Source organism: Sarcophilus harrisii, chromosome 5 (genome assembly GCF_902635505.1).
Source record: "Sarcophilus harrisii chromosome 5, mSarHar1.11, whole genome shotgun sequence".
Taxonomy (NCBI): Eukaryota; Metazoa; Chordata; class Mammalia; order Dasyuromorphia; family Dasyuridae; genus Sarcophilus; species Sarcophilus harrisii.
This window is the reverse complement of record NC_045430.1, coordinates 192,888,872-192,902,622: the sequence shown is the minus strand read 5'-3', so window position 1 is coordinate 192,902,622 and position 13,751 is coordinate 192,888,872. Positions and strand designations below refer to the sequence as shown.

At 33.0% G+C, this 13,751-nt stretch overlaps 1 protein-coding gene across 1 annotated transcript; it reads right to left on the bottom strand.

Annotated features, from left to right (window-relative positions):
• Window positions 1–4,932: 4,932 nt before the first annotated feature.
• LOC100917268 (olfactory receptor 2A1/2A42-like) lies at window positions 4,933–5,898 on the bottom strand. The gene has a single exon (XM_003771698.3). It carries the CDS (start codon window positions 5,857–5,859, stop codon window positions 4,933–4,935), a length of 927 nt encoding a protein of 308 aa, XP_003771746.1. The 5' UTR covers window positions 5,860–5,898.
• Window positions 5,899–13,751: the final 7,853 nt, after the last annotated feature.

Below are 13,751 nucleotides of genomic sequence, written 5' to 3'. Positions count from 1 at the left end.
AAATTAACTCCAAAATTGTGATATAATTTTGTATATCACAATAAGCTCCAAAAGGATTCAAGACTTACATATCAAAAATAAATTAGAGGAGTAAAGATGGCATCACCTTTCACAAAAAGAAACGGATGGTCACAGAAGATGATTTGAGTAATTTTGATTATGTATTTTAAAATATGCAAATGAATCAAATGCAAACTAAATTAGAAGAAAATAAACAAAAAAAATTCACAAATTTTCTAAGGCTCACATTTCCAAGATATGTAAGGAACTCATTCAAAATTATAAGAATAAGAGCCACTCCCCAATTTGTAAATGTTGAAAAGATCAAAATACAGCCAATTTTCAAAGTAGTCCAAACTATTAGTTAAAAAAAGGAAGAAAAGTAAAACACTTTAAATCATGACCTAGTAAAAAGCAAATTAAAGTATTTCTTTATACCACATTCATAAGATTAACAAAAATGATCAAAAGGGGGAGATGTACTAAAGATTCTGAGAGAAGAGGCACATTAATATTCTATTTGTGAGTTTTGAATTGATTACCCATTCTAAAAAAAAGTGTTTTGGAACTATACTCAAAAAGTCACTAAATTGTGCATTACTTTTGACCTAGAAATATTATTACTAGGTCTCTTCCCCAAGAGATCAAAGAAAGAGGTAAAGGACCCACCCATACAAAAACTCATTTGAAGGATGCACATCAATTTGGGAATGGGTAAACAGATGAACAAATTGAGTTATATGAATGTATTCAAATGTTATTTTGATTTAAAATTATAAAACTTATTGTTTTCCATATTGTAACTGTGGATTGATCCCATCATTATAAAAGGCAAATCTGAATTATATTAATAAAGTAACTAAGATATTCATATTTTTGAACTCAGAAATTACATTGCTAAGAATCAATTCTAACAAGATAAAAAAGTAGACAGAAAGATGCTATAGGTACCCAAATAATTATACTTCACGTTTTATAGAAGCAAAGAACTAAAAACAAACCAAATATAGGATGTCTACACAAATTGTTGCATATGAATGTAATAGAATATCACTGCACTGTAAGAAAGGATGAATATGAAGAAGAGGCAAAGGAGGAAGAATCAACTTGGCCAAATTCTCCCCCAAACTGCTTCAAATTCTTTTAAACAATGACTCTAAACACATTTTAGAGCATCAGCACACTCAAAGAGACAGAAAAGATTTTCCAGTTGAAGATATCTTAGAAACTCAGCAGAAAAGACAGGGATCCAGTGTGCAGCTCTGGACCCAGCCCTAGTTCCAGCCCAATCTCTGAATCAGCGGTAGTCCTGGAAACTTCCAGACCTCTCAGCTCAGGGACACCAAACACGACCTGGAAGATCAGCAGAAAAGGTCTCTAGAAGCAAAGTGGGAATCCAGCATGCAATCCCAGTGCAGGCTCAGACCAGGGTCTTGAAAACTCTGAATCAGCAGCAGTAAAGAGGCTTCTGGACCTTTCAACAGGGAGACACCAGGAAAGACTTGGAAGGTCAATGGAGAAGGTCTGTGGCAATCGGGTGGGTTCTGGTATGGAGTCTCAATGCAGCCTGAGTACGTGGTCAGCAGAACTCCAGCCTGGGTCAGCACATTAGATCTTACCGCTACAGTGGGAGTGGGGGGTATGGGGAGAGAAGGAGAGACATATACCTAACAGCTCCAGTGAAGAAAAAGGTGCTTGTGGTCAGATTTCTAGAAGAATTTCTGAAAACAGCGGCGCAAAACAAAAAACAAACAAACAAACAAAAAAGTCTGAGACAATGCACCCTCTACCAAGGAAACAGAGCCATACTTTAACAAAAAGTTAAAAGTAGAACAATAGGCTAGGAAAAATGAACAGAAAACTTTTTTTTTTTTTTTTTTTTTTTACCATTGAAAGTTATTATGGTGACAAGAAGGATCAAAACATACACTCAAAAGATGATAAAGTCAAAGCTTCTTCATCCAAAGCCTCCAAGAAAAATAAGAACTGGAACCAGGCAGTGGATGAGCTCAAAAGGGACTTTGAAAATCAAGTAAGAGAGATACAGGAAAAATTAGGGAAGAATTGAGAGTTGTGAAAAAGGAAATTCAAAAAGCTAATGAGGAGAAGAATGCCTTAAAAAGAAAAAATTGGCCAATTAGGAAAAGAGGTACTAAAACTCACTGAGGAAAATAATTTCTTTAAAAAAAAGAAAATTGATCAAATGGAAATTAATTACTTTATGAGACATCCAGATATAATAAAGCAAAACCAAAAAAATAAAAATATAAAAAAATATGAAATATCACATTGGAAAAACAACTGACCTGGAAAATAGATCCAGGAGAGGTAATTTAAAAATTAATGGTCGACCTGAAAGTCATGATCAATTAAAAAAAAAGATCCTGGATGTCATCTTTCAAGAAATTATTAAGGAAAACTGCCCTGATGGTTTTCTAGAACAAGAGGGTAAAATAGAAGTTGAAAGAATCCACTGATCATCTCCTGAAAGAGATCCAAAAATAAAAACTCCAAGGAATATTATAGCCAAATTATGGAACTTCTAGGTCAAGGAGAAAATATTATAAGCCTCTAGAAAGAAACAATTCAAGTATAATGAAGCCACAGTCGGAATAACAAAAGAACTAGCAGTTTCTACATTAAAGAACTGCAGGGCTTGGAATATGATATTCTTGAAAGCAATGGAGAAAGGATTCACCTGCTCAGCAAAACTAAGTATAATACTTCAGAGGAAAAGGTGGTCTTTTAATGAAAAAGAGGATTTGTGATGAAAAAAGCAGAGGTGAATGGAAAATTTGATTTTCAAATATAAGACTGTGGAGAAGCATAAGGAGGTAATCAAGAAAGTGACATCATAAGGGACTTAATAAGGTTTATCAGTTTACATTCCTACATGGGAGGATGATACTTGGAACTCATTATAACATTCTTATTATTGTGACTGTTAGAAAGAGTATATATAGACAGAGGGCATGGGTATGAATTAGATATGAAAAGATAGTATCATTTTTTTTAAATGATGAAATTAATGGGTGAGAGCAGAATGTCCTGGGAGAAAGGCAAAGGGAGAAGTAGAATGGTGCAATTTATTTACCATTAAAAAAAGAAGCAAGAAAAAGCTTTTTCAGTGAAGGAGAAGAAGGGGAGTAGAGAGTGAGTGAGTGAAACTCACTGTCATCAAAATATAGGAAACAACATACATATTCAATAGGGATATAGAAATCTATCTTACCCTGCAGGAAGATAGGAGGGAAATTGAATATGGGAAGGAGAGGTGGGTGATAAAGGAGAGAGCATATTGGGGGAGGGAGTGGTTAGTAGCAAACTACTTTTCAGGAGAGACAGGGTGAAAGGAGAGAGAGAATAAATGGGAGAATATAATTAGCAATAGTAATTGTGAAAAAAAAATTTCAAAGCAAGATTCTCTGGTAGAATATTATTGTTCTGTGCAAAATGATTAGCAGGAGGGTCTCAGGGGGAAAAAAAATCCTTGAAAGTCTTCCATAAACAAAGTGAAATATAAGTAATAGGAATGCTCTGGATTGACCAGCAGTAAATTACTTCGTTATTCTCAATACTACAATCATTCACAACTACTCTGAAAGTCTTATGATGGAAAATCCTATCCAGAAAAGAAATTGATCCAGACTGAATACAGATTGAAGCATTCTCTTATTTCTTTCTCTATCTCTCTTTATATTTTTAACTTAATGAGTTTTTATTTTCATCAGGGTGAGAGATCTATGTTTTCTTTCACAATTTGACTTTTATGGAAATGTTTTATATAACTTCTTCACATGTGGTTTCTTAATTGTGGGTGGGCATAAAGGGAAGAACCTAGAACTCAAAAATCTTTAAAACAAATGAAAAAAATTATTTTGAATATAACTAGGGAAAAATTAAATAAATAAAAGCACTGTGAAAATAAATAAAATCTGAGTCAAAATGAACTTAACCGAATTAGTGAAAAATTAAAATATATTAATTATGGATTCTAAGACCCCAAATCACTGGCTTTCATGCTGTTCTTGTACATGACATTCCATTTTCTGACTCCATTTTATTGACATGTTCTCATACCTAAATGGTCACCTACTATTGATTTACTGACTTTCTTCAAATATCTGCCAAGATCCCACCCTCTAAAAGACGTTTTTCCTGACAATCTCTAAATCTAGTCTCTTTCTTCCTGAGATAAATTTCCATTTACACTGGACATAAATTGAATGTAAATATTTGCTTGAAAATTATCTTCTGCATTAAATGTTGGCTCCTTGATGATAAGAATGTTGACTTTCCTTCCCAATATTTCCAGAGATTAGCAAAATACTTGATATATAGTAAGTACTTAGCAAATACTTGTTGACTGAATGAATGAATGACTGAATGAGTGAATAATCAAAATAGTTTCCAGAGAAGAAATGGAAAAAAAACACTTCTGTTAAGATTTGAAGATTTCGGTGCTTATGGATAAGGAAATCGACATAGAATATTGAAGATAATAGTCTTGTCACAGATATTAGTCTTGCTGAATTACTTTTTTCCCTTCAATTTTTACTCTTTATAGCACAAGTAAGTTCAGTAAATGTAATATAAAAGCAAATTATATGAATATTTATTTTAATAAAAGTCATGAGTGCATTTGACATTTTCTCTGGACTATACTGACATCCAGAGTCTGAGAGATAGGATGCAAAGAAAAAAAGTATTTCAATAGTATCATAGAAAGTATGGAGGCATCTTACAGAAAGAAGGGTAATGTAGGGCAAAAATAAAGCAGTTTAGACCCATGGAAGGGCTCCAGGAGAAAACATAGAAAAGAGAGCATGGGAATTTTGAACACACAAAAAAGTTGATCTAAACATGTTATAAACTCCAAAATCACCATGCCTTTCCCTTCTCTATAAAAAGGTTTCATTCAATCCCTTAACTTTACCTTTCCTTTTTAAGCAATCTGCTCAGGGCACCCTTTACCTCTGTATTTCTCAGACTATAGATGAAAGGATTTAGGGTAGGATTAAAGAAGCTGTAAAATAAGAAAAGTATTTTCTGTTGCTCCTCAGAGTTCTTGGTGTTAGGGGTCATGTAAGTGATTATGGCACTACCAAAGAAAAGCCCAACTACACAGAGGTGGGAGGAGCAGGTGGAGAAGGCTTTCTTTCTTCCTTGCCCAGACTGGATTCTCAAAATAGCACCAAGAATATGTGTGTAGGAGATTAGGACTAAGCTCAGGGGTCCAACTAAGATAAACACAGAAGCAACAAAGATAACCAATTTGTTGAGCCATATGTCTGCGCAAGCAAGTTTCAGTACAGATAGGATTTCACAGAAGAAGTGGTTGATTTCTCGAGGTCCACAAAAGGGCAGCCTAAGGAGGAGAAGCACATGGACCAATGCCAGGAGGGATCCAAATGCCCAGGATGTAAGAGCCAGTGCAACACACATTCTCCAGCTCATAATGAGTGTGTATCTGAGTGGATGGCAGATTGCCACATACCGATCATAGCTCATCATTACCAATAGAAGACATTCAATGTGGGCAAACATCAAAAAGAGATAGGTCTGCATTATGCAACCTGCAAAGGAGATAGGCTTAGTTGAATCCAGAAGATTTGCCAGAAGTTCAGGGACTGTGTTGGAAGCATAAGAGATGTCAACAATAGCTAGTTGTGAGAGGAAGAAGTACATGGGAGTGTGGAGTCTGGAATCAAGATGAATCAGCCCCAAGATGACTCCATTTCCCAGCAGAGTGAAGGTGTAGAGTAGGAAGAAAAGCCCAAAGAGAACCAGGTGCATTTGAGGGCTAACAAGAAATCCCAGGAGAATGAAATCTGTCACTGTAGTCTTGTTATTCTCCATTAACCTATAATGAAAACAAAGACATTTGAAGGAAGATATTAAAATGCATAGTTTGATTTACTTTCACTCAGATTTATGAAATATTTGTTGAGCTTTGTTCATCCTTTTTTGACACTGGGGAAGAAGTCATAGAGAAGGCTGAAACCATTAAGTAATTCTAATGATTTTAGCTTGCCCTTAACTTGCTCTCCTATAAAGAAATTTAAAGACTATTTTGATCTGCAATAAAACTCTTGCCCTTCCTAAAGTTTAAATTTAAAATTAAATTAAATTCTTTAAAATGGTCTGGTAATACAGGAAAGTAAATACATGTGCAGTTATCCAATGATAGAGAAGTACTATGTATACTGTTATAGTGGAAGAAGAGGTTATTTACCTTGTGTGGGAAAAGAGAATGTTATATTATCTTAGGAAAGGAAATTATTCCAATAGTTGTTGTTTCTCTGAAATCTTTATTGAGAAGGTGAGTTATTTCAAGGTCTATAGAACAATTGGTCAAGGACAGAGGAAGAAAAAATTGACTGTATTGCTACTTTCACCCACAAAATATGAGGACATCTCTCTCTGATGTCCTGGTCAACAAAATACATTTATTATTCATTCTGTCCCTGTGACCACAAGGTTGACAATGAATGGTTTCATTACTATATGTTAAGAAAAGATCAAAGTTCTTAAAAATCTTTGTCACTTTGATGATATGTGATGATCACACAATTTTTCTATTGAAACATCCAACAACTGCATCCAACCACATAACTTTTCATTTTCTTCCAGAGGACAATTTCTCCTCATCCTCATAAGTACCCATTTGGCCACTATAATTCAATTATGTTGAATTTGAGAGAAGTAAAATGTGTGCAAATTGCCTGATATTGTTGATATAAAACAGAGTAAGAGAAAACACCAATTGCTATTAATTTGTGGTGTAAGAATAGTCACTGACATTCCCCAATTAAAAATGATCAAAGGATATAAAAAATTTTCAGATGATGAAATTAAAGCCATCGATAGTCATAGGAAAAAATGCTCTAAATCACTGTTGAATAGAGAAATGCAAATTAAAACATATCTGAGGTACAACCTCATACCTCTTAGATTAGCTAAGGAAAAGATAATGATAAATGTTGGAGGGGATGTGGGAAAACTGGGACACTTTGTTGGTGGAGTTGTGAACTGGAGAGCAATTTGGAACTATGCCCAAAGGGCAATAAAATTGTGCATACCCTCTGATCCAGAAGTGCCACTACTGAGTCTATATCCCAAGGAAATCATAAAGGAGGAAAAAAGGACCACATGTGCAAAAATGCTTGTAGCAACTCTTTATGGTAGCAAAGAATTGGAAAATGAATAGATGCCCATCACTTGGGGAATAGCTAAATAAATTGTGGTATATGATGTAGTGTGTTTTCTAGAGCCCCCAAGTTGGGGTGCTAAAATGTTTTTAGCTTTCTAGAGCCTCCGTGCTAGGGTGCCAAAATATACCATCTGGACTAGCTCTCTGGAGGATCTCAGGACCAGCTCAAGTCCTCGGTCTTAGTGGAGGAGTGATAAAGCAGGGATCCACAAGTATGGTCAAGACATGGAGTCCATTTATTCCATATTCTCTCAGTCTTATATACCCTAATACCCTTATATAACCAAAGCAACGCTGCACATGCACTAACTATATACTGCACATGCAGGACCACATAAACAACTTACTATTGGATGTAGATGACTCTTTGCCACTTGATATCACTCTTCTTCAAAATACAACACAGGTGGTCACTGCCTCCTGACTTCTCAGGAAGGCCAAGAGCCCTTAGGGAAGATGGGTAACGAAACCAGACATTGTCAGCAGGTTGCTGACGGGTTTTATATTTCACCCAGAGTTCCTCCACTGTCATTCACTCTCTACAATATGAAGGCAATGGAATATTATTGTTCTATAAAAAATTATGAACAAGCTGATTTTAGAAAGCCCTTGGAAATATTTATCTAACCTGATGCTGAGTGAAACAAGGAGACTCAGGAAAACACTGTACACCATAACAGCAAGATTGGGCCATGACCAACTATGAAAGATTTGGTTCTTTTCAGTGGTTCAGTGATCCAAAGCACTCCCAATAAACTTTGGATAGAAAATGTCATCTGCATCCAGAAAGAAGTATGGAGATTGTATGTAAATCAACACATGCTATGTTCATTTTTTTCATGTTTTTTCTTTTATAGTTTTTCCCTTTTGTTCTGATTTTTCTCTCCCAACATGATTCATAAAGAAATGTGTACTAAAAATTTTATGTAGAGAAAAATAAAACAATTAAAATACACAAACAAAAAGGAATAGTCTCTGAATACTGAAAAGAAGCCATTAACAGATATGCAGATACTTTCTCACTGGAAAAAAATAGAATATAATGGAAATAGCATCAAGGACTGCCTAATTTCATTACTACTTTAACAACCATATTGAAAATACCAAAGTTCAGAAAATACTATATTTATGTGAAATTATGAAAATTAATCAAAGAAAGAATTTTTCTAGTGACAGCTAAAGGCATTATACCTGGGAAGAAAGCATCATTTTTTTTATCTATTTGAGATATCCTTTTGGTATCCATCATATTTGACATCCACTGTGAAAATTCAAAGCTGATCAAATTTTTGTCAAAAACTTGGTATGATAATAATGGCTAAAATAGCAATTAACATTTATACAAAAAACTTTAAAATTTTCAAAGTAGTTTCTCTGTTATCTCATTTAAATCTCACAATAATCCTAGTAGGAAAGTGATATTATTATCCTGATTTTGCATTTACAGCAACTGAGGCTGAAAAAAAGTGATGTATTCTTACCTGAGATCATATAGCTAGAAAGTATTTTTGGGTAAGGATTCAAATCCAGAGTATTTTGGCTCTAAACCCAGTACTTTATTTAGCTGGCTAGACAAAAGGCATTTCACACAAGTTATTGCTAGTTTTCACTAATTAGTGGGAAAAAAAGAAAGTTTCACTAGGATTCACTGAAAGAAGATAGGTGACTTCAATGTTTTTAGTAAGTGCTACATATCCAGAAAAAAATTCTGGACCTACTGATGACTTAAAATTTTTAATTCTTATAGAAAGTAGACTCAAGAACTCACTCCTGAAATTTGAATATGATGCCAAAGTTAAAATGGATTCAGTTTAAAACTCAAAACTTTGGTCAAATATGGAGATTATTTTTTTCACTTCAATACATCTTTATGTTATGCAACAGATTCTGGAATCCAGAAAAATATGACATAACCACAACAGCCCATCAATTGGAGAATGGCTGAATAAATTATGGCATATGAATGTAATGGAATATTATAGTTCTGTAAGAAATGACCAACAGGATGATTTCAGAGAGGCCTGGAGAGACTTACATGAACTGATGCTAAGTGAAATGAGCAGAACCAGGAGATCATCATATATATGGCAACAACAAGACTATATGATGATCAATTCTGATGGATGTGGCTCTCTTCAACAATGAATTGATACAGAACAGTTCCAATTGTTCAGTAATGAAAAGCGCCATCTACATATAAGAAGAGGACTGTGGGAACTGAGTGTGGACCACAATATAGCATTTTCACTCTTTTTGTTGTTATTTGCTTGCATTTTTTGTTTTCTTTCTCAGGTTTTTTTTTCTTTCTAGATCCAATTTTTCTTGTGCAGCAAGATAACTGTATGGAGATATATATAGATATATACATATATATATATATACATATATATATATATATATATTGGAATACTTGACATCTAGGGGAGAGGGTGAGGGAAGGAGGAGAAAATTTGGAACAGAAGGTTTTGCAAGGGTCAGTGTTGAAAAATTGCCCATGCACATGTTTTATAAATAAAAAGCTACAATAAAAAAATTCATATGTTCTCTCCATTTAACTAAAAAAAAATCTAGAAAAAAGAAAAGAAAAATATTAAAGACAAATGTTGTTACTCATTAAACTCAAACTGTTTGTTTATGATATATGAAAATGTTATTAGGATTCTCAAAACTGTCATCATTGCTAAGACAGTTTTAAAGAAAGGTTAGGGTTGAATTGTGCATGATAGGGTGATTGTAAAAACAAAATTGGGAAGGAAAAGTAAAAAAGGAGAAACCATCATAAACTGAGATGTGAAAGAAAGAACCAATATAGAGGAAACAGGTGTGAGTGGAGAGCTGGTAATATTGGAACTATATTCTCATATGGGTTGAAGAGAGAACAAAATATACATTTGAAGAGATTTAGAAGTTTTCTGAACTTAACAGAGAAGTAAGAAAACTGAAGTCAGGGTGAATAAGGGGCTTTTAGAAGGGTGTATAGATTAAGATCAGGAGAATAAGGGAAGAATAAGGGAAAGATTTTAGATGGGCAAAATAAGGAGTAAAGGGGATAAGAGAATAAAATAACAGGGATAAAATAAAAAGAGGCTGAGAAGGAAAATAGTGAGTAAAATTAAGATGGAGGGAAATTCACAAATATTAATTATAACTTTAAATGTGAAAATCAGAATGCAATGGTATGTTGTTTACAAGAAACAAATTTAAGAATGAGAGATGTACACAGAGTTAGAATGAAGGGTTGGGATAGAATTGATTATGCTTCAACTGATGCACAAAAGGAAAGAGTAGCAATTATGATCTCACACAAAGTTATAGCTAACAGAAACTTAATTAGGATAACTATATTTTAATAAAAGGAACCATAAAAATAAAGCAATATCAATGCTTAAGTTTTGGGCACTAAATACTATAGTATCTAAATTATTAAAAATTAAATGAATTATAGGTGTAGATAGCTAATAGTACTATAATAGTAGGGGAATTTAATCTTTACCTCTCAAAAGTAGACAAATCTAATAAAAATAAGAAAGAAGTTAAGAAAATAAACACAATTTTAGATAAGTTTAGATAAGTTAAATGTGATAGATATCTGGAGAGAGTTGAATGGAAATAGAAAGAATTATATCTTTTTCTCAGAAATTTATGGTACCTTTGCAAAGATTGACCATATATTAAAGCACAAAAATTTTATAGTTAAAGGAAGAAAAGCAGAAATATTGAAAGTATCCTTACAAGAAAATTTGAGGAACATGGAAAATATTATTTATCAGAATTATGGATAGGTAAACTACTTATGAATAAACAAGAGATGGAGAGCAAAATTAGCTGTAAAATGAATCATTTCAATTACATTAAATTTAAAAAGGTTTCTATACATAAAATTAATGTAGTTAGCTCAGAAGGAAAGCAGAAAATTTGGGGAAAATTTTATAATCATTTTCTCAAATAAAGGTTTCATATCACAAATATACAAAAACTTTTATAAAATTTATAAGAATATGAGTCATTTTCCAATTGACAAAATGGTAAAACGAAATTAAGTTTTCCAATGACTAAATTAAGACAATTTATAGCCGTATGAAAATGAGAAATCTAAATCATTTTTGATCAGAGCAAAAATCTTGAGGTATCATTGTTATACTTACAAGGTTAGCTAAAATGATTGAAAGGGGAAGTAAAAATTGTTGGAGGGAATGTTGAAAAATTGGAATACTACTTCATTGTTGGCAGAATTGTGAGTTGATCCAATCATTTGGGAGAACAATCTGGAATTATACCCCAAGGTAATTATTAAACTACCTATTCTCTTTGATCCAGCAATAGCACTACTAAATCTATTTTGAACAATCACTGGGGAAAAAGGAAAACAATTTAAATGTACAAAAATGCCACCTTTGTAATGGCAAAGAATTGGAAATCTCAGCAATGCCCATCAATTGAGGAATGGCTGAACAGTTTGTGGTACAGGATTGTGGTGGAATGCTGCTAGGCTAAAAGAAATGATAATTTCAATGATTTTCAGGAAAAAAAATGGGAAGACCTCTATGAAATAATGAGGAGTGAAATGAACAGAACAAAGAAAGTATGGTATACAGTAATAGCAACATTATTTTAAGAAATACTTTAAAAAGATAAGTTGATTTTACTATTTGTGAATATCCAAATTAACTAGAAAAACATGAAGATGCTCTCTGCATCCAGAGAAAGAATTAAAATAGAAATATCTATAGAATCATTATGTATTTTGGGCATCTCAAGGGCAGGAGAGAAGAAAAAAAGAAAAAAAAATCACAGGATAATTTTGTTATATATTTAAAAGAAATACCAAGTTGTTTATTGTAGATTTATGGTTTCCTGTGTAATCATCTTTTTATTATAATCTACTATGAAAATTATTGTCTTATTCCATAAATTAAAAAAAATAAAAATTTAAACATAATTATAAATAAGAAACTTTAAAAATTCAGCATAATAATCAACTGAAAAAATATATTTTTCCACGAATGTAATAATTTTAGCCATTTCATCTTCAATAAAAATGATAAAATCCTTTTCTTCTTTATTCTACAATTCCCCAATAGATAAATATATTAGTTTTTGATTTTCAAAAATCAGGTGAGTTCTTATATTGAATTCTATCATTGTCATTACAATGCTCAAGAAATATGTATTGAGTATGGAAATCTAGAGAAGAGGCAGGAAATTCTCAAAATTTCATCAGGGTTATACCCATTTTTACTCTATACATCAAAAATACCCTAAAATTTATTAATATTAAAACAGGTATTTTCTCATGTAGTGAATTAAAGGAAAAACAGAGCAACAATGTGAATGGAGAATGGAAAAAAAGGAAAGTCCTGGGACTAGAAGTCATAAACTCTCTTCATAGTCTCTTTTCTATCAGAGCTCCAAAAGACAAAAGAAGTGCCATAACTATTCTCATCCTACTGCTTCTTGGATCCAATTTCAAGCTTAACTTTCATAGTAGTCTTTATATACAAAATATTCATGACAATATTTTTACTCACCTTACTCAATCACATTTTCATCTCCAATTCTATCACTTGCCCTAAAGCATACTTTACTATGTAAGAGGAAGAAATTAAAAGACAATTGAAATAAGTATTAATGTTTAAGACACTGGGAAAACCAAATCTAAAGTTGCTGATAGGTTCTCTGGATCTTCAAACTTCTATAGAAGTCAGTGAGATGCAAAGTTCCATTTCTTAAATATTATACTCAATCTAGAATCCATGAATTCTCTACCCATTTCCAGATAGTTCTCCAGCTCACTAATTTCCTTCATTCCACCAGAAAAAAAATGAGGACAAATTTTCCCTGACCATTTTAAATGTCATAATCTTGATTGAGTTCCTTCTTCAAAATTCTCTACATCAATATTTGGTGAGTTGACATAAAGGAATAAAATCTACTTTGTTATTTGCTCTAGAAGACCAAAGCTAGGACCAATAGGTGAAATTTCTACCAATTTGAAAGTTCAAGCACAACATGCGTGAAGTATTTAAATCGAGACCAATGACTATTGGTAGAAGTTGTAGGAGAAATTCTCCCAATGAGTGGGACATTGCCTTAGAATAAGCCTTAGTCCTCTTCCATCTCAAAGATTCAAAAATCTAAAACTAGGCAACAAAAAAAGCTACTGTCCTCATAATGCTACCATACATTAGCTTTCTGATAACAATGTACTATCAAGGCTAAAGAATAGTTCATATAAGTACATTCTACTGAACCAATCACGGCGAAGACAGCTTATGCTTCCCCTTAACTTTAGCTAAAGCTCCATCCACACATCCTAGTGAAAAGAAAATAAATCTCATTGAAATATTGAGCTATTTATTGTAACCTAAGAGATAGACTGATTTAGTAGACAGACAGCTGGCCTAGGAGTTTTTGCAATCCAGCTACAAGTCTCCTCATCTGACATATCCGTTTTCTATCCCTGGAAAAAGTACTGAAATTATTGAAACTATTACAGAAAAAAGAGGAGAGGAAAATAGCTCTTCTAAAATTCTCAAAA

Coding starts and splice junctions, on each gene's coding strand:
- LOC100917268 (XM_003771698.3), bottom strand. CDS start 5,859: ATGGAGAATAACAAGACTACAGTGACAGATTTCATTCTCCTGGGATTT.